The sequence below is a fragment of the Centruroides vittatus genome, unplaced genomic scaffold (assembly GCF_030686945.1).
Source record: "Centruroides vittatus isolate TY-2023 unplaced genomic scaffold, ASM3068694v2 contig_549, whole genome shotgun sequence".
In the NCBI taxonomy this organism is placed as follows: Eukaryota; Metazoa; Arthropoda; class Arachnida; order Scorpiones; family Buthidae; genus Centruroides; species Centruroides vittatus.
In genome coordinates this window covers 2190354-2218135 of record NW_027122325.1, presented here as the reverse complement: position 1 = coordinate 2218135, position 27782 = coordinate 2190354, and the positions used below count along the sequence as shown (strand labels likewise).

The 27782-nt window shown below is 26.4% G+C and overlaps 1 protein-coding gene across 1 annotated transcript in view; it reads left to right on the top strand.

The window, feature by feature from the left end:
- The window catches only part of LOC136978694 (C2 domain-containing protein 2), a 172585-nt gene that overhangs the window by 101164 nt on the left and 43639 nt on the right, over positions 1-27782 (top strand). Inside the window, exons 12-15 of the mRNA XM_067274458.1 lie at positions 3676-3785; positions 11951-11974; positions 18648-18689; positions 23145-23259. Coding sequence (XP_067130559.1) covers positions 3676-3785; positions 11951-11974; positions 18648-18689; positions 23145-23259 — 291 coding nt within the window. The remainder of the gene's footprint in view (positions 1-3675; positions 3786-11950; positions 11975-18647; positions 18690-23144; positions 23260-27782) is intronic.

The window sequence follows — 27782 nt, the reverse complement described above, 5'->3', positions numbered from 1 at the left end:
CTTTTATTGTTTTTTTTTTCATATTATTTGATTTTATTTGGTTCATAAAAATTTTATTTATCCAAAAATGAATTCATGATTTATAGTATAAAGATGTATGAAAATATATAAACAGAAGGATGAACGAAGATCAGTTTAGGTTGTGAGAGTTCAAATGTCGAGTTACAAAGGCGATTTATTAGCCACTTCAAGGGGTGGAAATGTATTTGGCATTCTTGCATTTATGTCATTTATGATCTAATGACTAATAAAAATCAAAATAGTGATTTGTTTTTTATAGTTGTAATTTTTCAAACAATTTTGCTTTTTTCAATGAATGATTTTTTAAACATTACGCCTAAGCTGCCACAAAGATGTTAAGATCATAAATGTGAGAATACCAAATATCTTTTCACACTTTAAGTGTCTGGCAAATCACCTCCATAACATGACCTTTCAACTTTCACCACATAAATGCTGTTGTCATAATTGTAATAAGTTTCTTTTTCATTACTATTATACTACGGTTCTTGTTGAATGAATGAATAACTCAGGAAAAGTTTATGGTTTCTTCGTACCATAAGCTTAATTCCAACAATAACACTAGTTTAATAACATTAACCTGCATGAGAATAAGTAGTGATTAACAACTTAACCAGATTAGTTTTTTCTCCAGATTAAAGAATATTGTTCAGCTTTTTACAATCAATCCTTCTCCCGTATTCTTATCTTCAGCTAGTCAATGGCTATGGTTAAAATTCATCATCTGTAAGAGTATTTGAACTGATTCTTTGTTGTTGTTTTAAAATATTTTGTATGTAATTAATTGTTTCAGAATATTGAAGGTTGGACATTGTGTTTTTGTAAGGTTGGTTATGGACATTAATAATATGACATTCTTGTTCTTGTTGTCTACTATTTAGAGGTAAATATAATAGATATCCTATTTGAAGGATATGGGGATTGTAAAAATGTCCATCTAGAGGTGTGTTATTTTGGAGTGTTCATTAATGGAGGTTTCACTGTACTTGATAAATTAATAGCAATATGATTTCATTAATCTATGTATTAATTTCATTGATTTTTATCAATCAGTTAAACATTTCAAATATCCTTTTTTCCACAGTTGTGAAAGTGTAATATATTTTTATAATGTAAAATGTTTTAAATATTGTAATATTTCAAATTAATATTGTTAAATATTGCATCTTTAATATTAATATTAAGAGATAAGAAATAGAAAATGATTAATTTCAGAGATGTTGAATGCATGAAAAACCAATATAAGTAATTCCTAAACAATAATAGTAATAATAATAATTAATTTATATTCAGGATGAGGATTATACCTTTTCTTCATCTGTAAAATAAAAAAATTAAATCTCAGTAAAATTCATTGGATATGCTCTCCGGAATAAATGTGGAAAAAATTTATTCCAATTTTCATTAGCAGAAAAGGTGTTATGCAACACAAGATGTCTCTTTTGTAATAGCTTAACAGCGTAAATCAGAGCAAAAAGAATATAAGGAAAAGATGTTTCTGGAATGCATTGATATTTTCTGATAGTTACAACTGTATTTCTATGATTTTTGTGGTGGAGTTTAAGAATGTATGGTTTTATAAAGTTATAGTCATATCTTCCAGTATTTATACTTGAATAATGAAAAAAAGTATTTTATTTACAGCAGATTACATTCCTGTACTTCATCTAATAATCAAAAGTAGATTTTTTTCTGAAAAAATTGTCTTTAGCATATTCTGAAAAACTTATTATCCAAATTTTATTTTAATTCCTATTCCAGCAATGCTGTATAGGAAATTTTAATTATAAGTAGCCATTATATTGTGAAAGCATTTACACAATAATATAGAATTACAGTGGTATCTTGTACTTCAAACAACTCTAACTTTGAAAGCTTAGAGTTCAAATGATGATTCAAAGTTTGAACTGCATATAGAATGAAAAATGCACTGGAAGCATAAAATAAGCTTCTGAACAAGTATATAATCTCAAATTAGCAATAATGTGTTAAAATTCACCACTGTTATAATTAAATCACACATTTATGTTAAGTAACAACAGCTATTAAAAATACTCAAAAAATTTTTCTGTTTAACCCAATGTTGCCTTTACTTATTAATCATGGTATCCAAGAAGTGTGTAGAGGCAACAAAGTGTAACTAGTGGAGGAAGGCTTGAAAAAGGCTAAGTTGAAAAAGGAACTTGTCATGAAGCATGAAAGCAGTACATGTGTGGTGGATCTGGCAGCCATGTTTAAGATGATGAAGTAGACAGTGTATGACCAGTAAATGCAATTTTCATTTTATTATACATTATTTACATATTTTATTTATTGTTTTAGTGTTTTTATTTATTATTAGGGCATTTAATTTGTTATTTTTGTCTTAAATCATCTGTATTTTTGCTGTTTTAAGTTAATCAAAATGGGTATTGTTTAGGGTCTGAGAATGGATTAATTCGATTTCCATTATTTCTAATGGGAAAAATTGCTTTAGAGTTCAAACTGCCTCCTGGAATGAATTAAATTTGAAGTACAAGGCACCACTGTATATATAATTTGTAATTTTCTGAAGAAGAATGAATAAATAATTGAAGTCTTAAAATCTTAGAATATTCACTTCATGACTCCTGTTTTCTTATACTACATTACATTATTTTTGGAATAAACATGAAGTATGTGATTAATTGTAGATAAGAAAAATAATATATAGTTTGAGAATTATTACAATAATTTTTTTATCAACTTTAATGATCATATTATTTTGATTATATGTTAAATAAGGTTGAATTGCAATAAAATACAAACCTATATACTGTATGTAATAGAATATACATTGTTTTCTAAAGTTATTTTGAATTTTATATTGTTTTTCTTATCAAGAAAATTAAAACTTTTTGTTGAGATATTAATAATATGACGTTCTTGTGAACTAGGACTTGTTATACTGAGTGAAGAGAAAAACACAATTTCAATTAAAATATTTTTACTGTAACAAGATTATGTTACAGTAAAAATATTTTAATTGGAAATTGTGTTTTTCTCTTCACTCAGTATAACAAGTCCTAATTCACAAGAATGTCTCAAGTAGACAAAAGTATAATAAAAACAGGGCCATGTGGTAGATTTTCTCAGTATGATGCAAGTCTTTGAAATGCTGCCCCTTAAATGTTTTATATACTGCTCCCTTATGGTGTCGCCTGATGCGGCTGCCTCTCTGTATCATAGCACAGCACAGCCCTGAATAAAAATACAGTATTTAATTTCTGGCTAACATTTTACAGTGTTGTAAAAATTAGCAAAGAAAACTGAAAGTAAACATAGTGGTTACAATCATTCTCAACTGGTTTACTTTTTATCTTTTCATTCTATGAAGAATTTAGAAGATAATTTTAATTGAAATTTATTATTGTTTTATTTCCATATCTGTAACAATAATTTTTAATGTATTTTCCATAGTTCATTTTATTTTTCGTATTTTCCATAGTTCATTTTATTTTTCATATTTTTAATCATTCATTTAATTTTTATTTTTTTTTACATATTACTATTGTAAACAAGCAATTACTATAATATAAAATAATTAAAATTGGTTAAACAGGTTATTTTTAGTTTCTAATTTATAAGAAAAAATGTATAAGATTTGTTTTGTTAAATAAATTTAATTTAATTTAGAAGTAGCAGAAGAATCTCTAACTGATGCTGCTCTTCGAGAATTAGAAAGTAGAGGAAAAAGTGGAATGCCTGCAAGTAAAAGTACTCTAATAATACACAGTGTTGCAAGAGTAAGTTACTTTTTATTGCTTTTTATTTTTTTTAAAACAATAATTATGAGACACGTTTTTAAAGTAATTCTGGTCACATGTAGTGTCTGTGCAGATGACACATTCAGTTTTGTTTAGTGTATTTCAGTTGTTCACAATGATATCTGAAAATGAGCAAGAAAATTTAAAATTCTACCAGTTATGAAATAAAACCTGTAATCAAGTTTCTGAATGCTTATGATGATTGTGTCTCTAAAATTCATTGACAAATTTGTGAGGTGTATAGTGACAATGCCATGAATGATGGAATGGTAAGATGCTTGTGTATACATAGTTCAATTCTGGGAGAAGATATGTTTGATAAAGAATGCAATGACTGTCCAACAGTTGTTACAGATGAGTTGGTCAAGCAGGTGAAAGAAGAAGTACAAACAGAAGATTTACTATTTCTGAATTGAATATGACATTCTCTCAAGTTTCTTGTACAGTAGTTTATGAAATCATTACAGAATATTTGCAGTTCCAGAAATTTTGTTCAAGACCAAAATTGCTGACAAATGAGCACAAACAAAAGCACACAAATATACTTAGTGTGATTTTGTTGAATGGATAAAATTTGCTTTGGATGATAATTTTTTGTAAATGATAACATAGCTTATAGACAAATAGGCAGTGTAACAATAGGGCCCGTTTTTGGACCTAAATTAGCAGAAATAGTTATAAGTAAAATAGATACACAGATTTCTAAAATAAATGGTATAATTTCCCTGTATTGATATGTAGATAATTATTTAATAATATATAATGAAAAATTGATAACAGCATATAAAATTTTGAATAGAGTAAATACTTTTAATACCCAAATTAAATTTGAAAGAGAATCAAATAACTTTAAATTATTTAGATGTAAAAATAGAAATGAGAATAAGTTAGATTATAAAAGATACTAAAATCGTGTAACATAAATAAAGCAATAGGCTTTTATTCAAGCATGCCCAATTATGCTAAGTATAATACCTTATTTACTCTATTATTGTCTTTACCTGGGAAAAAGAAAATGGGGAAAAAATTGCATTTTTAGATCTAAACATCTCCAAGTCTCAGGGAGGCATAATGTACTTTGTGTTTCATAAATTTAACAACATATCCCCTTTAATCCCTGCCACAACATACCATTTGCAGCACTACATCAATGCAGCTATAGCCCCTTTAATTAGAAGGGCCTTTCTGTTGCCTTCCACACAAACTGCTATCAATATTGAACTTATTGCCATTCACTCAGCAGTAAATGCAGCGGGTTATACTAATTCCAAATATAAGTATATCTTGAACAAGGTTAAAAGATCTCTTTTTCCCACCACCACTTTACACATCCCAATGGAATGCACAATTGTCCATCCCTCATTACCATTCTTGGTCACATTACTGCCTGCATTTGCCGTATTTTTAGACAACATGCACTATTTCTGCTGGTTACTCCACGACTAAATCTCAGGAGGCTGCTATGCAATGACAAGGATGCTACTTCCATACTAGAGAAGTCTGGGATATACTCTATCCCATTGGGAAACACTTCTTTGTTTGAAAAAATTTTATTTGAGATTGTGTCTGCCTGAGGATGATGTTTTATAGCACATCAAAAGCACTTGCAAATATGGTGGTATTTATATGTAATTGACACCTGTGTGATAATTTGCTCTTCTCTTGCTATAATACCTTTTGTATGGATATATTAATAACTGTTAATAGAACAACAGACCCCATTGCTACACAAAAAGAAATGGAAAATATAATATTCAAAATACTTTTGAACATCTATCCATATAAATTATTTATAACAGTATTGTAAGATTCTTAGTGTTAAAATAGAAGACAAAAAGCATTACAACAGATATATAACTTTCCCGCATATTGAAAATTTTTAGAAAATATTTAAAGTAAATTTAAAGAATAAAATATCTTATTAATTTCAGAGATAAATAATTTATCAAGTAAATTTTTTAAATTGAGTAATTTAATCAAAAAGAAGAAAAATATAATTAAAACAGATAATATAAATGGTAGACAAACAGGTGTAATTTATAAATTCAATTGTAACAAACAGGATAACTATTCATACATATCTAAAACCAGTGGACAATTAAAATGCAGAATAAAAGAACACTTAGCTACAGTACATTTAAAAAAATTAAATATGGCAATATATTTACATACATTACAGCATAATTGCTATATTGAAAAATTGTAAAAATTATTATATAAAAAAAAAGTATATTTAAAGGAAATTGTTAGAGAATAGAGAGGTTAAGCAAATAAATGATCAGTGTATAGAAATTGTTGTAAACAGTTACTCAATATGTAGATTATCTGACTATATTATGGTTTACTGTGACTAAACCCGTGTTAAAAAATGTGTGGATACTGAACTTGCAAATCATCCATATTATGTTTATAGTATTTTAAGTTGCTATAAGCTTTTTTAAAATGTAAGCTTTGTATTATTTTATTTGTATTAATTAAAAAATTTTTAGAACGTTGGTGTTCAATTTTAAATATATTTTTTTTTTCTACTGTTGTTATGTAATTATGCCAAAAACATCTTGTATTACAGAAATTTTTGGAAAATGTATGATTTGTAAAAAAAGTTATCTAAATGCTATTTTGTAGTAAACATCAGAAAAATACTTGTTATATCTCCATTTCAGTGAGCCATATATTTATCTATAACTTATGTGTAATGTATCACTTATTGAAAGATGTATTTTTCATTTATTTAAGTCTGATGAGGGCAAAAAATTTTAATACAAGTAATCTTAAATGCAAGTCTTCTGGAAATATGAAATATAAAAATCCTCCAGTTTGGATATTTTTCACAAAGCATTAAAAAAAATAGGAAAAGTCACATGGCTTCAGCACAGACATTCTTGAGTCATTTTTGCAATGAAGGTGATGACTTCCTTGGTCATACTGCGATAAATGATAAAACCTGGATGGTTCATGTGATTCCAGAGAGTAAGAAACTGTCAATGCATGGCATCGTGGTTCATTTCTAGTGAGACAGGTGAAGCAGACACTTTCCACCATAAAAGTCATGTGCATTGTCTTTAGGACAGACATAGCACTTTGCTCATTGAAGTTCTGGCTTGTGAAATGACAGTAAATACAAATTGATATTGTGAAACCTTGAGGAAATTGCAAAGAGCTATTCAAACCGAAAGGTGAGGCCTACTCTGTTCTGACATAGTTTTGTTCCACAATAGTTTTAATGCACAGCTGCATTCTGCAAATGAAACAGCTAATTTGCTGAAACAATTTAATGGAATATTTTGATCATTCACCTTATTCCCCTGATTTTGCTTCAACTGATTTCAGTCTATTCTTTCAGATAAAGAAAGTTTTGACTGAAAATTATTTTGGAAGTCATAGCAAAAAGACAAAGAAATATGAGAGATTAGATGAATACTTTGGTGGGTGACTTCTATGAGAAGAAAATAAAGAAACTTATTTTCTGATATCAAAAATGCTTTAATGTCAGAGATGATTATGTTGAAAAATAAGCTCAACAGCTAATCAAACTTATAAAATAAAAAAAGTAGTTTTTTTCTTAATCCTGTTTTATTCAATCTGAACTTACTTTATGAATGTGCCTCATACATATATTTTAAATTGTAACAAATACAGTCAAACTTCTATATAATAAAGTCACTAAATCCTGAAAAACAAATTCACTATAGGGAAATTTCATTATATAGAAAATACACTTTTTGGTAAATAAAGTATTATTTTAACATAATTTTTTCATTATTTTATATAATTTAATATAAATGTGATATGCAGTAATAATGTAATATAAACGTAGTTTTAATTTTAAGTAAATTTACATTTATATGTTAAAATATTTACTACTTAGTTTAACTACATTTTTGTTAAAAAAAAATTGTAATTTTTTATTGCACAGAAAATTAAAAAATGTTCTCTCTTTGTAATATGCTTTACACTTACTAAGAGCATTAAAACTGCTTTATCTACATCAACATAAACACTGGTTCTAGCACATTTTTCTGTAGATCTCACATCATTGGCTAATTTCAAAATTAATTTGCAATTTGTTATTATGATTGGTATGATTATATATGGATATTCACAGGAATTCCAAACTTTGCTACAATGTCTTTCTTTTTTGAGCCTTTATCAACTTACAACAACAGATTAATTTTTTAGTTATGCTTAAACACTATATTAACCATTCTTCAAATTCTAACTGGATGACTTATTAAATAAAATAAAATCTCACTAACCTCAAAAATTAGTCCAGCAGTTGTCAAAATTATTACCTTTAATTACCCAAAATTATTACCATCTTCAACATTCATTAATTGTAAATGGTTTATCTGTGATTACAGCATTTGGTCCTAATTTCTCTCTTCTCTCTCTCTCTCTCTCTCTCTCTCCATTACAACTGGTAGCCATGTGGGGGGGGCAGATTATGCAATGGTTTTAAAAGCTAATGATCAGTATTTCTCATACCCAAGCTGTGGTTTTACACAGGATTTACAGATTGATACCTGAAATTGAACCTAAATTTGAACTCGATGGAGTAATTGACTTTTAATGATTAGTAATCTTTACAAATCCATCCATCGAACAAAGCGATAATAAATACAAATATGTAACCTTGTATATCTTTGCAGTTAATTTTAGAAATGTAACACTAATGTTTTCGATCCACCCTAGGACCTTTTTTCAGGTGTTCTGTAAAAATTTTTTGGTGTGATCCAAGTTCAATTTAGCTTCTGATTTTAAACGTTTCAGTTTCAAAAGAAACGTTTGAAATGAACATTTAAAATCGGAAGCTAAATTGAACTCAAATTGCACCAGAAAAGTTTTTATAGAACATCTGAAGGATTAGGGTGGATTGAAAATGTTAGTGTTGCATTTCTAAAATTAACTGCAAAGCTATACAAGGTTAGTGTGATGTATTTGTATCTATAATCTCTCTATACACCGGAATTTGTAATAATTAAAATAACCCTTCTAACCTTTTAGACCGGGTAAAATAGAACGACACCGGGTAAAAGGTTAGAAGGGTTATTGTATTTGTATCTTTACAAATTAAAAAAATTTATTATATAGAAATTTAACTGTTATTTAGAAGCAATTTTTACATCATCTGTGGCTGATAGAGCAGTGTACAATGCAAAAATTCATTATGTGGAGAAATTTGCAATATATAGAAGTTCATAATATAGAAGTTTGACTGTATTTGAATTTATAGTTTATGACTGAAAAAACCAAAAAAATCTAAAAATAAATTTCAATACTTTTTGGACAACTTCATTTACTGTTGTTTTATTTATACGTATTCTTTACATAAGTAAGTTTCATAAATTTCATGTAATCAATGATACACAAAATTAAAATATTTAATGAGTACTTTTATCTGACAAAGCTTGAGTGAAACAAGCAAAAGTATTCATTAAACATTTTAATTTTAATTTTGTATATCATTATTTATGTGAAATTTATGAAATTTACCTAGCCCTAATGAGTTTTAGCACTATTATGCTTAATTTTGTATCATATTTTGTAAACAAATGCTAGTATGTAAAACTACTTTTGATTCAGCTTTTTTTTTTCTTTGAGAACATTCTAAACAATTTTTCTTGTTTAAGGGCTGTTCAAATGAAACTGAGAATTCAGTTATAAAACAATGATGAATGTGTTTATTCGAAAGAAATCTTCATGATCATTAAGACATTTACAAGCCAATGAATACTATCTTTAAGAACTGGGCTAGCTGCTGAAAGAACCAAGTTCTTACTGCTTCTTGAACTTCATTGTTTGGTATGAATCAATGTCCTTTGAGATGTTTTTTAAGTGGTTCAAAAATGTGGGACTAAGATTGGAACTGTAAGCAGGGTGTCTAAACACTTGTATCTGTGGAGAAGTGGGTGATGTGCAGTCATTCTTTTTCAGCAGTAAAACTACACCAAATGAAAGATTATCGGGGCACTTAGTTTTTATGGCTTCTTCACAGACACATTGCATTATTTTGGATGGAAAGTGTTAAGATACCTTACATATAGTCCCAATCTTAGCCTGTGGGCTTCCAATGACTTCCACTTTTTTGGACCTCTTAAAAAAATCTTGAGACAATAATTTTGCATCAGACAACAAGATTCAAGAGATAGTGAAAACATGGTTCTCTCTGCTTCCAGCCTAGTTCTTCAAGGACGGTATTCATTGGCTTGTAAAATGTTGGAATAGATATCTAAATTATCATGGAAACGTCCTTTGAATAAACACACTTATTGTTTTACAATCTGATTCTTACTTTCATTTGAACTTTCCCTATTTGATTTTCAATTTTATGGAATTTTTATTTCTAAAATTTTAGATTCACTTTTAAAGTTATAAATTTATAGGTTTCTGATAAATCATATGTAATAATGAACATAATTATTGTCAGGATTTTTCAAATTAGTTATATCTTAATGTAGAATGCTAATGATATATAAGTTTACTGTATTTTTATGTATATAACTTACGGTAGCCTGTAATCTACAGAAAATTACTTTAATGAAAATAAAACATTTGCATAACCCATCCCACATAAAATCTACAACAATAATATAGAACAGCTATTGAAAGCACAAAACTTACTGCTCTGCTATTTAGAAGATACCATCTCACAGGCTAAAACATTATTTACCTATTTCAATTTATTATAATTATAAAATAATTGAAACAAAAAAGCAAAATGTTGGGGAGAAATAGCCTAAGCTCCATGCTTTCAATATATAAATGTCAATTAAACAACAAATTGTTTTTATCATATTGCTTCATTTCTGTTTTATTTATCAATTAATAATAATAAAATATGTAATAATGAGTTTAGATATTCCAGTGATCCATACAGTGATGCCAGAGGGAACATAAGCTTCCAGTTGGGCCACTTTTGGAATTCATTTTTTGTAAAATATTAATTCTTTGTACACTTAATAGGTAAAACACTTAACTTTGTACATCTAGTAATTACAGATTGCAGTTAATCAAGCATATAAAGATCTGTGAGCAAAATAAGCAATCTGTGGTCAACCTGATAATAAATGATCATTCAGGTTATATCTGTAATTTTAAATATTATATCTGTATTTTAAATATAATTTGTAGTCTAAAAGAAATTCATTTTGGCAAAGTTTGAATAACAAGTATAATATATCCATTTAGAATATGAAACTTATACATCGATTCAAGAACTATTTTTTAAGATAATTAGAAATATGTTTATTATTAAATTTATTGACAGACGAATCTCTACCATAAATAAATTACTTTAAGCATTAGAAAAATAGAGTAAATTTTATATAAGCTTAATCCTTTTGCAAATATACATTTATAAGCAACAAATTTTCTCAATTTTGTAGTGGTGATTTACCTGATTTATAGATCATATGAAAAAAGTCTTTAGATTACACTTCAGTAGATTAAGTTGCTTTTGCATAAGCTGAGATTAAAACATGACATTTTTATTTCTCTGGGTAAGGAGTGGTGAACATATGGCAAATGTGCCCAAAGTGGCACATAGTGAGAAATCATCTGGTACATAACGTATCATATATTTTCAGTTTATCATCAATCACCTTCTTTACATTTATTCTAATTAAAGCATATTCATTTAATTTCTTTAAATATCATTATTCAAAGTCAAACTTTGGCATGCACAAACATTTTTAAAGGTAATTATGCTTAATATATGGCATGTACACTCAGAAAGGTTTGCCGTCCATGCTCTAGGTTATGAAATTATCTTATATACATAAGAAATGTAAAAATGTTTCAAAGAATCAAGATGATACATATTGATATTTATGTGCAAAACAATCATTAAGATAATTTCATACATTTCATGCTAATATTATTATAAGGCTATATCTTAGTAAAAAAATTAATTTATATATTGAATTAGTCATTTGAAAATGTTGAATTATTTTAAAATTATTAAAAATTAATGCTTCATATAATAAATATTTTAATTTAAAAAAAAAGGAAATCAACAAACAATTGCCTTTGATTATTTTTGGAATATTTTAAAAAATTTTACATCTTTCAATTTTTCAAAATACTTTATAATACTGTTTTTAATTAATTTTTTTTATTTTTTATTTTGTGCTATCCTTCTTCAGGAAGCTATTCGTCCAACTGTAAAGGTATGTTCCCTTGAAAAGCTTTTGTTACCCTCCCTTTATGGTATAAACATCAATGTGGTATTAACAAACTCTAATTAGTTTTTCTGTTTAAAATTTTAAATTTATAGTTATTTTAAACTATTATGTAATATTAAATATTGTAACTAATATAAATTTTAAGAAGTAGCTTAAAGCAAAATTATTTACAAATGATCAATATTTTATACAGGTATATATATAAAAAAATTACCATATTTCCTTGATTAAACCTCAGGGTGAGTTTATTTTAAGATATGGGTTTTTCTCTGAGGCCAAGATTTCGTTGTAACAGGAGATGAATGGGTAAAAATTGAAATTCTTAAATTACTATTAAAGCCATTTATTGACTGTATTTATGGGTTACAACTACAACATTTGAAATAATTACTCTTCTCATTGTTAACCCAATTCAGTGTTTTCTGATTCAGTTGTTATATTATTATTCATGTCTTTTTGATGTCATTGTTAGATAAATAGTATCCTGAAGACCAATACATAGATACTCAACCAAACAATTGTGTTAATCACTTGGGCTATAAATCTGCTACTATGAATGATTAGTTACGAAGTAATTTGGTACTAGAAGTAGATGTTAAGTGCAATCTCTTATCTAACTAATCATTAATAATAGTGGTTTTTTAGCTCGATTAATTGAGGTGATCGTTTGGTTGAATGTCATTGTTAGATTCAGAATCCTGACTACCATCTGATTCAAACTCACCATCTCATTTCAATTCAATGCCCGGCTCATTTCTGATGATGGTTAGATGTTGTCTTCCTGTCATACAAGGATATTCATTCTTGAAGCAATGGATCATATTGTTCTCACCTTCTGGATTTGTGGTAATAGTGCATGACTTAAATGGTGATTTTCAGTTCTAAATCCTCCCAGATCTCTTTCATCCGAGAAGTAACTGTGGAATATACTGTGGTTTGTTTTCTGCCAGTATACTGCTTGTTGGTGTCTTTAGCCACCCAAATATATTTTCTCAAAGTTTTTCTTTCAATGCATCTTTTGTTTAAGATGCATTGAGTGCTTGAATGTGTTAGGTACATCCAAATAGAGTGATGGTGGTCTTAACATTGTAATTTTATTTCCAAAAATATTCCTGTGAACTTTGTCAGGAGTACAGTTGATAATTATCAAAAATTATTTTGAGTCTCTCATTGAAGATAGTATTTTTGTAAGAACAGAATTAGCTAGAACTTCAATTAATTCATTCTGAATTCTTTTTCCTAGATAATGGACATGAGTTTCTCCATCTTTAATTTTTTGTCAATGTTTTACCAAAAGAGTGTCAAATTTACTTAAAAATTTGATAAATTTTCAAAAGTTTCCATTATTGTGGATAGTTTGTCATGACTGCCTCTATAATGCAAAGTTTGATTAGAAAGAACTGTTACTAAATATATCTGATTAATACATTGCACCAATGATCCCCTTTAATGAGTTGTAATTTTTGTTGACCGGTTTTATTTTTTCTAACTAAATTGCTAATTCCATCCAATTAACGTAGTTATTTTTCTTTTTATAATTTCTTTCATGTGATGCCAAAATGGAATGAATATTTTTTCAATAATTTATTCCATCCTTAATGAAAGATGTTACAAAATTACTTTCATCAAAAAGTTTATAGCAAAACCAGAAAACTTTATTGAGCAACATAGAATATCATAACCAATTACACTGTCATTCTTCTCCATTAAGCAATTTTCTAATGTAATTAAGTAAAAATTTACTTTTCTTTTATTTGATGAAAAATTATAGGTTTTAATCTGTTGCAGACCATGTTCTAGTAAAATTTATAGTATTCTGTCAAATCCTTTGCAACTATGATCAGGCCATTTAGCAAATTCATCATATTTTATATTGAGCAGATTTTCTTTGGGTTCATCACTTTTGTTGTTTTCAGAACTTTGGGGTTCAATTTCACACCAATTGTATTTTTTTTGAGTAAGTTGTTGATGTATTTGCATTAGCCTGTTTAATTTTTATTTACTTCTGAAATCTGTTAATTTAAAAATTTTAGGTTCCTACTCTTTTTTAAAAGTTTTCTTTTTCTATTTTGTGCTCCTGCTAATTTTTTCCTTTTCTCTGACATCTCAATATATCAAGGACTCTAAAAATGAAAATAAAAAAGTAATTTCGAAATTAAGCATTTGACCTCAAAAATAACATTAAAAATTACTGAATTTTAATAAACAATACTTAATTGATATCTTTGTTTTATAATCAAAACTACATTAATGTAATTAATCTTTATAGACTGATATAATAAAATCTAGAAATACAATTGCATTTCTTTTCTTGCTCAAAATCTAATAAATATGAAATATAATAAAATATATATATTATAATTGTTTTTAAAATTCAAATGTAATCTATTTTGTAATCATTAAAATCAAAAAAGAATCCCATTCAAAAGTTTATAGTTTTTAACTTTATATTAATAATTTAGAAGAACTGGAAGATTATAACTATTAATAATATAAAAATTGTCGTCGTGTGTGTGTGAATTCCTTATAACTCTTGCAATTTTTGTCCAGTACAGATGAAATTTTGGTTATAGCCATTTTTATGTTCTGACAGAAAGTATATTCTTCTTATTTTGTGGAAATATTAACTATAGAATAAACGTTTTATCGATTTCAGATTGGTGATCACACTTATGTTGCAGTGGCATCAATGACCTCATTTAGTTCGTGATTGACGACAGAATTTCCCTTAAGTTGCATTTTTAAATATTTTGGCAAATGTCATATTTTAAACTTTCTTCATTAAATTTAAACTTTAAAAATAGATAGCTGCATCATGTCACTTCTTTAAAAAAACCATTCCATAGTGACATGTGAAGTTCTAAAGTAATGATTTAATGAGCTCGTTATTTAGAAATTGTTACTGCTCATGTAACTCACGTAGGCCACATACAATTCATCTTTTGTGTTTATCAATGTGGAATAAAAATATTGACTATTTTGTCAAAAAATGCCTAGGGGAAAGTATAAGAGTAAAATTGGTCAGGTAAATTCTAGATCTAAAAGAATAAGAATAATTGAGACTTCTGAAGGCCCTGAAGTCTGACTTGAGCAATATAGAGTAAGAATGGCTTTGTCAAGGGCTGCAGAAACAGCATCACAATGTCAATCATCAAAACAATATTAAGGTGTTTATTACTAAAGGAAAGACAGCAAGGAAATCTTTTAAGAGACAATAGTGTTTACTCAGAATGTAGTGAATAAAGAAATTTTATAAAGAAAGATTTTAATATGAAGGCCTAAATCTGTTTGTGTGTCTGTAAGGGAATTCTCTATAACTCCTACTATTTTTGTTCACTCCAGTTGAAATTTTTTTTCCCCTTTATGTTACAACAGATAGTATAAACTTGTAGAAACATTAGCAACTCTTCTTGAATTTCTTGAAATCTCTACTCTTCTCAATTCTTCAATCTCTATTTTCTCATAAAAAAATATTCTGCCATGCTTGACAGGGAATTTCTACTGTAATAATAATGTGCAAATTCCTCCTTCCTTCATATCATGCATTTTGTTTTAACTGTAATCTACATAACACATTTCATTATCTTGCTATTTTTATAAACAGTGTTCAAAGAAAATGTTCATCTAGTCAGCTTTGTTGAAGAGAGAATTTTCTAGAGAGAGAGAGTTTTTAAATGTAAATGTTTTGCTCTATCTTGGGTTGGCAACCTATAGCACACAGGATGATTTTCAGTGGCACTCTGGTTGAATAGAAATATATTAAAAATCATACTTTAATTATTACTTATACTTTTAAATAAAAACCATAATTTAGTATAGGCCATGGTACATTAAAAACAATTCTCTTGCTTGTATATTTATATTACAGCACATGCGTTTACACTCTGTGTCACCCTCTACATGTTGTATGTGTGCTTCACATGTAAGAACATAATTCAATTAACAACTTAACTTCAAAATTATATATTTTTGAAATCTATTATAACCAGACCAATTTTGATAATATATGTAACAAAATTGGTAGAATCATGTCGGCATCTGGAATAACACCACTTGGAAGGTTGCCAACTCCTGCTCTATCTTTTTTGAACATTAAATAAAAGCCAACTAGATAAGCTTTTTATTTGAACACTTTTAATAATAATAAACAAAATACCAAAACTACTTGTATTTTATAAAGAATTGATTTAGGACTGTAAGTTTTCACTATACACTATATAGATGCAAAACAATAATATAAATCATGCTTTCTTTCTTGTTTTTTTGATGTTATAATGTGAAGTTAGGAAGTTTGAGACTGACACAATTTCATCAACTAATTGTTTCTATTTTCCACTATCACTGTTTATTGTCTAAAAAATGCCTCTCCTTTTAGTACTAGATTCCTCATGTATTGAATAATCTGCACAATCTACATGTGACAGCTCTGAATGTATACACAATATATCTAATTAAAATAAATACACTTCTGAAAATTTTACTTGTAAATCACAGTACTACTACTCAAACCTTTAAAAAATGCAATATAATTCAATATAACGCTTTTGTTCTTATTTTTAAGTTTAAATTTGTTTTTTTATGTTTTGAAGAAGATTGTTTAAGATAGCTGAAAATATTTTGAAATTAAAATTATACTGCATTTATAAATGCTTAAATAGTAGTACTGTGATAATTGATAAATGAATTCTTTTAATTGATGCTGGCTGCAGTGTCCCTAAATTTTTGCACCTTGGGTGTCTGCCTATGTTGTGTCCATAGCTCAAGCCAGCCCTGGACACAACAATAACGCTTTAGCCTTCTTTGCCACCAACATCAGATCCAAGTGCATTTGCATGAGACCTAACTTATACATTTGGCAAGAAACCTTCCATAAAACACATTGAGATATTGCCAATATGCAAAACATACAAGAAAAATGTGGATAATAATTACAAGGACACTAATACCCCCTCTATCAAGCCTGGAGATCTTTATTTAAGGTCCTTTTTTAATTTCCTACATCTATTTACCTTAACACCCAATCAGAAGGCATCTTTTCATTATCTAAAATCAATATTCAAATTTTTGTTCCATTTTTGAACATTGTTTTCTTAACCTGAAAATGATAGCTCAAATCCATTGAAAACATTTGTTTATTCATATTTATGCATTAAATTATTTCACATATTTTACTGGAATTTAGTTTTATTAGTGTTTTTTTCATCTTTAATTAACTACTATGTAATTTTATATTAAAAGGAATTTTAATTTACTAATTAATGTAGAAATTTATGGAAAATTAAAAACAATTCTTGTTTTTTTTTTTCATAATACAAAAAAATAAAGAAGATATAATAGTACAAGAAAAGGTTTTTCTTGTACTATTTTTAGAATTTGTTGACATATTATATTTCTAAATTTGTGTGTTACAAATAAGTAAATAAAATAATAACATACATTGCTTGTCAGGAGAATTCTTATCTATCTCTGGATATGCTTTTCATAGATTTGCTATTAGGAATCTACAGTGTAATTCTATACTTTTATTACTTTTAGAATTTTTTATTATTATTTCATTGTAAATTACATTTAATGTGAATTCAATATTATTATACTATCTATATCAGGTGTCCAACCCGCAGGCCGCATGTAGCCCAAGGCAAGTTCCAATGCGGCCCAATAAATGTGTAAACAAAACTGACAAATTTTTTAATTTTATTTTTATTTATTCATTTCAATGGCATAAACTCAAAAAAGAAGTTTCACAAAGCCATAAACCTTTATATATATTTTATTTTTGAGTGGAAAGGAAATGTTTTCAAATACTTGGAAATGTGTGAATGAGGAAGGAATACTAAGTAAAGCTGGAGTTGTGACTCAAAGGATTATAGACCCAAATTTGGGGAAAGGAGAGAAAGGCCAAAAGATAAAAAGTAGTGAGAAAGGTTAAATAGACCTTCTGTTATGCAAATATTGACCCTTAATTTTCCAGTCTTCCTCACTTCTTTATCTTTTGTCCTTTCTCTCCTTTTCCCACATTTGGGTCTATAATCCTTTGAGTCCTAACTCCAGCTTTATTTAGTATTCCTTCCAGCATTGCAAGATTTGGCTACCCTTTTGTTAATTTGACATAAAAAATATCATTTGGTGCATTGGCTACTTTTTTGGCTACATATTATTTATATATATATTAGTTGAATAAAAATGTACTTTAAAATGGTGTTTCATCATTTTTTATTAATTAGAGACCCAAATAAAACAAATATTTGTTTTTCAAATAAATTTTTCTCTGTCTGCTTTATAATAAATGAATTTATCTATTTCTAAGTAAAAATTGAAAGTTTCTGTAAAAGTAATTTTTTAAAATATCCTTTTTCGTGATAAAGTTCTAATACTTATTACTGTAATCTAGACATGTTAATCCTTAAAAATACTTGTATATTTAAGGATTGGGCCACAAGTATATATAATATACTTGTGGCCTAAAACTCTATGACTTCTTCCAATGTTGCCCAGAAAAACAAAAAGGTTGGATGCCCCTGATCTATATAGTTATTATGAAATAATGAAATTTTAGTAGTAATATTTAAATATCTTAATATTTTTATTAACTTATAAACTTTGCATATATATTTATAAAATTCTGATTTTTTTTTATAATTCTTTAAATTTTATGCAGGTGAAGTTGGATAAAAATGGCAGATGGCATGAAGTTTCACAGGTAGAACAGTGTGCCATTATTGGGCTCTTATTTACTGTTTGGTATGCTTTATTTCTTGGTGATGAGGCTGCATGAACTTTCTCTTATTTATTTATTTTGGCTGTTTATCTGTTTTAAGATATTTGTTTTATTCTTGTGCTTCATTATTATTTAAAATTTATTTTAGTTTTGTATTAATATGTGAATTCAGATTTTTAATTATGATATTAAATGCAAAGAAATAAATTCAAACATTGAATTCAAAATTACTGGTTTCAAATTTATACTGATACAAGCTAATGCTAACTTCTTATGTAAATGCTCTAATATCATGCTCTTGCTAGACACAATGTATAACAAAATTTTTCAAATAAAAACTCAAAAAGCAAATTTAATGTTCATAAAATTCTTAAAAGTTAACTACCATATTCCTTTATGCTTTTATTCTTCCAGTCCATTTATATTAATAAACTATTCTGTAATTACAAATGCTTGAAAATTCCAGGTTTAGGCTTTTAGGTGCCTTGGCCCAGTAAGCTTTGGTGCTCCTTTATCCCAAGTTCCATGTACAGTATATTCAAATTTACAAAATGCAGGAACTCCCCTAGTTACAGATGTTTAACTTACAAGCTTTCAGACTTACAAACAATTTGATTGTACATCTAAAATTTAAATTTCATGCAGATTCATCTCTTGCTGGTCTTGAGTGGTGTTAAAGTCAGTCTTTAGCCAGTAATAAATAATAAATTTTTTATAAATAATTTGTAATAAATAATTTTTTCTATCGTGTATCGTCATCTTAATTTTTGGACAAATTATCTATTTATTAGTGTTATTTCGTTAATACAAAGTTTAATCTGCTGCAGACTAAATTTTTCTTTAAAAAATTATCAAATAAAATCAAGTTTTCACATTAAATTGTATTTTTCCGTATGATTCTTCATAAATCCATTTAATTTTTTCCATCTTTCATTTTGTGCAAATTTGGAGTTCCATTGCCACTCATGAAATGGCATTGAAATTGGTAAATTTGCAATAATGGTGCTATTACTTGCAATTTTTATAAACTTTTACAATTAGTGCTTCAAAAATGTTCCAAAACATAATAGTAAATATAAAAGTGGAGATAAATGCAAAAAGTGTGGCTTTATTACCATGGAAACTAAACTTGACATTATAAAACTAAGTGCATTAAGTGGAAAAAAAACTAGCTGTGAAGCATCTGTGGCTAAGCAGTAGTCAGCAGGTAAATGAGCATAATGTATTCTATCAAGTACATTGAAGAATTAAATGCTAACAATATATGACTTTTCTGTGTACAAATGTAAGCTTTAGTTTTTGACTTACAAACATTTCAACTTACAACAAAATCTCTGGAATCTAACCTGTTTGTAAGTAGGAGAGCACCTGTATTCACATTGCTGTATATCACTATTATAACTTGAATTATTTTGTCAATGTATTTGAAATGTTATTTAGTTAATAATTTATTATAAATGTATATAAAAAGGAGGCATTAATTATAAAATTTTGCATTCTCAAAATTTGTTACCCTTGGTCAGGGCCAAAAGGTCCATTTGTAAATCTGAAACTAACTCTTGATTAATCTAATCACCAAGAAATTCCTAATATTAACTATTGTTAGGTCTATGTTTTTTTATATACTGTTATTTTTTACTGCACACCTTATATTTTATGGACACCATCAACTGGTCAATGGTTATCTGGGCAACAAAATAAGATATCAATAATAGACAAAATACAAATTTTTTATTGTTTTCGTTATTAAAATCACCATTCTTTTTTTGATCTATTACATGATAAATAATATTATTTTTAAAATGAGTTAGAGTTAAAAGAACAATTTTGTAATTAACAAACATGTTTATATACATGTTACATACTTTATTTCTTTACACAAGTAAATAGAAAAATCTCAAGGACAGTTGATATCTACCCCAAAATTAACAAATATATGTAAAAACAAAGACAATAATTACATAAAATTAAAAGTACAGTAAATACAATATGCATTAAAACAAAAAGTATAAAAGTTTTTCAAAATAATTCGTTTTTGAAAAACTTTTCTTTGATGTGTTTTGTTAACTGCTTCTGACATACAATAATTAATGATGTTGCAGTACATTGTTCTGAAACATTTCCTAAGTTGGAAATAACTCTTAATTCATATTTCATAAGTCTTAATCATATTTATATTTATATATATTTTACTAATATTTACAAAAAGAAAAAAATTCACCAAACTATGCTTGCTAAGGGTGCAAAATTTTTAAATTTCTGTCACCCAATTAACCATTGCCAGTTGTCAATAGTTTAGAAGAAAATTTTAAAAGTGAGAGGCACCTATTTTAGAAGAAAATAGCTTACTCACTCTTACTTCTAACATTTTTTTTTTATTTTTCATTTCCCTATATTGGCATCATATAAACTCCTGCTATGTCTTCCATTGGCCCTTTTTCTTTCACTTCTAAATAAGGTAGCATTTCTTTTGAAAACAGTTCAGTAGCCCCTTGTTATATCACGGATTCGGATATATCGTGCTTTCCCCCCAAATTTTAAAAGCACTTGAGTCAATAAATTTTAAATTATCAATTGCCATTGAATTTCTTTTTGCAATGAAAAACAGTATTTTATTCCTATCATTGTCCTCAAAACTATTACTGCAGGTGAAACAAAAAATTTGTCAAGATGTAAATAAGCAAAACAGGTGGACAGATTAATTATCATTTATGCTTCCTTTTGATATTAAAAGTTCTTTATTTATTGGTTTTAATAACTGTCTCATCATTTACAAGTTTCTGTGAAATTTCGAATTCACCACTTAATGTGTAAGGAAAATAATAAAGGAAAATAAATAATAAATAATCTTTGTTTCTAAATGGAAAGTTCTAACATTTTGATACAGTATTTTACTTATTAGAGAATTTTTAATCTATAATTTTATAAGTTTTGATGTACTATTATATGTTTAATATTTATTTTTAAAATTTTTAATTATTGTATATATAATTTTTATTGAAAAATATAAATTACATGAATTTCTAATAAGTGATTTATTAGAAATATATTACTGTATAATAAAAATTCCAAGTGATATTTTGTTTTTGTGTTGACAGTATTTATCTTTAAATGTCATTGTTAAAGAAACAATAATGCTAAATGGGCATTTGTGATATCAGTGTTTATATAAATGTCAATTAATACGATGTAATGACAAATAAAATTTGTTATTAAAAAACTAAGCTTATTTTATATCAAAAACACTGGCTGATGAGAGAATAGAGGATAGAGATTCCATTACATGTATAATCTGTTTACTGAACACCCAGATTTTTTAGTACTCAATTATATCAGGCTTTTTCTCTTTCTCAACAAGTGTGATATAACAAGGGACTACTGTACTTTCTTTATCTTTTGAAATCCAGTAATATTTTAATTCAGCATTTTTTTAAATTATTTTTTTATAATTTCTATTCCTAACTATGGGGTGAAAGTACTTGAATATATAGTTTAAAATCTAAAATTAATTTATTTTAAAAAATGAAATATAGGTTAAATTTAAAATATTTTATTAAAAAAAGTTATAATACAGAATTTAAAACGATAAGAAATTTATTGTGTGATTATTATTCCAATGATATATTTATTTTTTTATTTTTATTTTATATAAATTTATATTGATGACTCCTGAAGCTATTATAATCGTCATTCTAATTATGGTAGTTAAAAAATATTTGATTAAATAATGTACGTTTACTTTATCTGTGTAAATTTAATGAAAAATGAACAAATGCAGACCAATTTATTTTACTTACAGACTTCTAGTTTTTTTTACAATTTCTTTAATTTTTAATTTTTGATGATAATATTTTATTTATTTCATCTTTTGTTGTTATAGCATAAAAAACATTTTTAATTGTAAAATATTTAAGATACTTTGAATAATATAATTTTATTAGTTAGTTTAATATACTAAAATTTTTTATTGACTTGAAAATTACATGGTTCTTTTTGGTTAATGGGATGCCAGAAGACTATCATGTTTAACAATTTAGTCCACGCGACTGTGCCAACTTCGAGTAGCCCTTGACTGTTCGTGGAGTACTTGATGTTATATTGTTTTAGGGGTGTGGATGCAAATCATGTATCAATAGAATAGGAGGTAGACTTAAAAACTGATCTTTGGAGATGAATATCTCACTACCCCCAAAATTGTTGAATTTTGGGGGTAGTGTGAAACCCCTCATTCAGAGCTTGAATATTACCTGGACTGTACATATCAGCTGGCATCCATTAACAGAAAAGTACCAATTACACTATTAACTACAAAATGCTGAGTTTTTTACAAATTTATATAATACAGTATATTTATAATTTTTTTTATTATAAATAATTTTTAAATTATCAATGCTTAATTTTCAGTCATAACTTAAAAATGTAAATGATTATTTTCAGCAAGATAGTCCTGGTGGTCAAAGTGGTGATTCCACACCTTCTAGCCCTCAATCAAAACAAGAAGGTTCCTCTACTATGGCAAGTACTTCATCTTCTGCAAGTGAAAGAGATGATGGTAAATTTTTAATATATTTTATTCAGATAATAAATTACAAATAAATAATTTGAAATAATGGATAACTTTTATTCCTAAACATTTTTTAAATACTTTTTTCTGTATTTTTTAATCTTTCTAAGAAGATAAAATAATTAATTAAAAGCAATAATATATTTTTAATTTTTTAAGAACATTAATGTTAGCTATTATTTTGGCAATTTAATGTAATTAATATTGTACTTTAATAAAATATGGAGTTAAATAACATTATGAATTATAAGGAAACTATGAATAGAAGTGTTATATTACTGATTCTTATTTTAAATAAACTTTATGTTAATATATTATTTTTGTTTTCATTATAATTTTGCTACATTACAATTACATCAAGGAAATTTTATAATTATTTTAATAAATTTTGTAATTGTTTTATATATGATGATTTATTTGGTTTTCTTTATTAGTTAATTTTCTTACTTTTATATTAGTAATTTTCTGTGTTTATGGTATTAATTATTTTATCCAGATTTCTTAAAATGAAATGTAAATTTATTTCATAGATAAGTTACAAGCATGATTAATTTAGTTAAAATTATAGAGTAATATTGTCTGCATTTTTTACAACTCTGATGTCTTCAAGTTACTCTGACTTAAATTTAGGAGAAATGACAACTCAGAATTATCTAATTTAATTTTGAAGACATTCTGTTACCATGACAATCAGATTGTATCATACTAAACTTTATACAAACAAAATATAAAACATTCAATAAGATTTCAGGGCCCAGATTCACAACAGCATTGTTAATTACAGCATCATATTCTTTTGACATTGTTAAATTTTACAAATTTAAATTGAAATTGCATTTCACAAAACTTGTTGTAACTTGATCCACTAATTATGTCCAAATGCCAGTATCTGGTATATTTTTTCATTATTTTGTTTTGATTAAGTAAAGAGAAAGAAGTCAAGGAATTAAAACACAGACACTTTTCTTGTAATTCTTATTTAGAAAGTGGATGAAAATAAAATTAAAATAATAGAAAGAAAAATTTATGCATTTACTACAACTTGTCTTTATTAATTAATAATAATCATTTTATTCAAGTTTTTATAATTGATATATATCAGAAAACAGGAATTTAATATACTTCAATTCCATTTTTCAGAGTACTTTATAAATGTCTGTACTATTTTCAAAAGAGTTCTTAAGTTCAATTAAAAATAAATTTTCTCAATATTTAATAATAGTGAGTTAACTGCATCATTGTAATAATTTTGATTTGCCAGACAAAACAAATGATAAATTTTTGAAGAACTATACACTTCATCAATTATTTTAATTAATTAAGAGAGAAAAATAAAATAAGATGAAACACTTAAAACAGGATTAATCATTAATATATTAATATTATTCACCAAACACAAAAAAATTAGAGAACAAATATTCTTAAAAGCTTTCAACAGTTATAGTCAAGTTAGAACAAAATAGAAAGACGATAAACTAATTTTAATTCTAGACTAAATAATTTTTATATTCTAAGTTATTTGGAATTTGTTTTGGAAAATATTGGATGGATTTATGAAGAATTATAAGAAAAAATACAATTTAATGTGAAAACTTGATTTTATTTGATAATTTTTTAAAGAAAAATTTAATCTCCAGCTGATTAAACTTTTTATTAACCAAATAACACTAATAAATAGATAATATGATCAATTCAATTTAAATATCAAACATTTAGATTAAAATGTAAATAATTGATAATGAAATATGTTAAAAGTGTGTTATCAATGTAAAAGTTAAAATCTTAAATAAAAAAAGCAAATGGATGAATAATGCTTATTAATATTCAGTTTTGTTATTTTATATTGAATATTACATTCAATAGATCAGATCTCTGGAATTTTGATTTTGTTTTTAAAGTTAATAGATATAATTGTAAACATCAGATTCATAACGTTACATATATAGGAAGATTGCTAATACTACTTTTAGCATATTCTGAAAATAGTACTAACATCTCTTTGGCATTATTTCCAGAAATACAGTATAAACAAGATTTCAGCACCTCTAGTAAGTAAAATTTCTGATAGACCATTTTGAAGAATAATCATTAAAATTTAAAACATATTTCATCAGCTTTTCATCCAATGGTTATTCTTTATAAATTATATAAATTATTTACTTGTACATCAAGAGTTGTTTGCAACTTTTTCATTGTTTCTTCATAAGGAATGCAGATCTAAATATATGTATAAATTTAGGGCAGTTGAATGAAAAAAATTTAATTGTTATCAGACTTATGATTAAGAAGAATTGTATTCATTGTGTTATCTTTAATCACAAACTTCAAGTTACAACCTGATATATAATAAAACAAATATTTAAAGAATATCTTTTCTTTTCTTTTGTTTTGCTTAACTTATTTGTTACAATCACTGACTAAATTGAAAACATTGAGCAAACTATCTTTAAATTCAGGTGAAATACAGCATTACAGTATAAATTTGTCAAAATAATAATTACTACTATTCAATATTTACAGATATTGAGGATGGCCTTAAATAAGATCAAAAACATTTTATGAATAAAAAACAGTAAACAGTTCCTGATATAGTAGTTATTATTTTGACAGATTTGTTGAGAAAAGTGTAAATTTTTTTATTAAGCATAAGTCTGATAAACAAAAAAGTGTATTATTTAGTACAATATTATTGACACCAGAGGTAGATTGATTTAACATTTTGTCATCTCTAGAGGATATCTTTTCTTTCTTTCTTTCTTTTTTCTTTAAAAACTAGGAAATATATCTTTCTTGTTCTTCTGTTAGGTAAAAATACATATAATAATGGTAATAATAAAAAATTGTTTAACCAAAATTACATTTATTGTATTTACATACAAATGTGTGAGGTATCCTTTCGTGCTGGTTTAATGTTTTGGCACTTGAACAACCATTTACATACAAAAAATACCATAATAAATTAAAGAAAAATTTTTTATTGAATATCATAATGGTCCTTTTGGAACATTTTTTTCAGATTTAATCAATAAAGCATGGACAATTTTTTTCTGCCTTACTGATTATTACATCCATAAAAAGAAATTCAAAAATAGTAATTCAAAAATAGTAATTAATAATTTGTTTATTGAAATTAAATTTAACTAGAAAAATTTTGAAAATATGATGCTTCATATTCATTTTAGCTAAAAGTTTAATGATGATATAAAAAAAAAACATTGATTTTGATATATCAGATTCAATTACTAAAAGTACCAAGGTACCAAGGCATTTAAACTATTTTCCAGTATTATCAATCCTAAATTCTTATTTACTGTGGGTAAGAAAACAAATATTCTGAAATACGGTTTGTCGCTGCTGCAATTAATCTTAGAGTAGTGTTCACACATTTTAAACAGTTGTATATTGAAAAGTAAACATTTATGAACTCATTGTTGCAAATCCAACTGCACATACTGATACTGTCATATTTTCATCTTGCATAAATATTCTTGCAGATATAAGCATTTCTCAATCATTGTTTTTTCTAAAAATCTTAGAACACTTACAAATATGGATAGTATGCTTTCTTACTTTCTGAATTTAAATCTCTTAAATTAATAAGAAATAAGAATTTATTGTAAAACTGTTCATATGCAGGTTACCATTTTTAACCAACTTTCAAGTGATCTAGAACAGCAAGAATGCTTTAATTTGAAATTCATCAAATGAGCCATTGATTTTGAAAGTGGGGCAAGTCCATTTTATGTTATTGCTAGATATTTAATGGTTTGCATTTGAATGGGTTTAAAAATATTCATAAGCAGTGATAGACTTATTTTATAGTTTTTGGTCTTATTTCACGTAAATTGGTTATCATGCAATAATGGTTATCTGCATTAGGTGAAAAAAAATTATGGTTTTGGTATGCGTTAATGGACTTGCCTCACTTTCAAAAGCAATGATTTGTTGAAAACGTTGCTTTTTCTTTAAACGGAATATAATTATAATAACTAAAAATTGAATATTTTATTTATTTACTTATTTACTTTATATCAATATTTCTTACATCTTTCGGAAAGCTACAATAAAACAAAAAATAAATTTAATTTTATAGGAAAAAGTGGAGAAAATAAGAAAAAATATTCATTTGCTCACATAGACACAATGTAGTGACAATTTTCAAACACTACATTGTTTGAAAATTGAAATATAAAGATGAATAATTTGCCTAGTGTTTGAAAATTGTCACTACATTGTGTCTGTGTGAGCAAAGAAATAAAAAACACGGTTTCATCAGAATTAAAAAAAATATATTCAGTAATAAGTTGTATGCATATAATTATATTTCTTAGTTTATATGGTGCAGAGTTTTAAAGTATTCATGATGAATGGGTGGTGCATATAGTAATAAATCCATCATATCTTCATATTTTTTTTTAGTAATTGGCCTAATTTTCGCATTTAAAGATGATAATACTATTTTTCCAAAACTACTTGGCCTACCCCTAATTGGTGATAAATCAAAAGTTTTA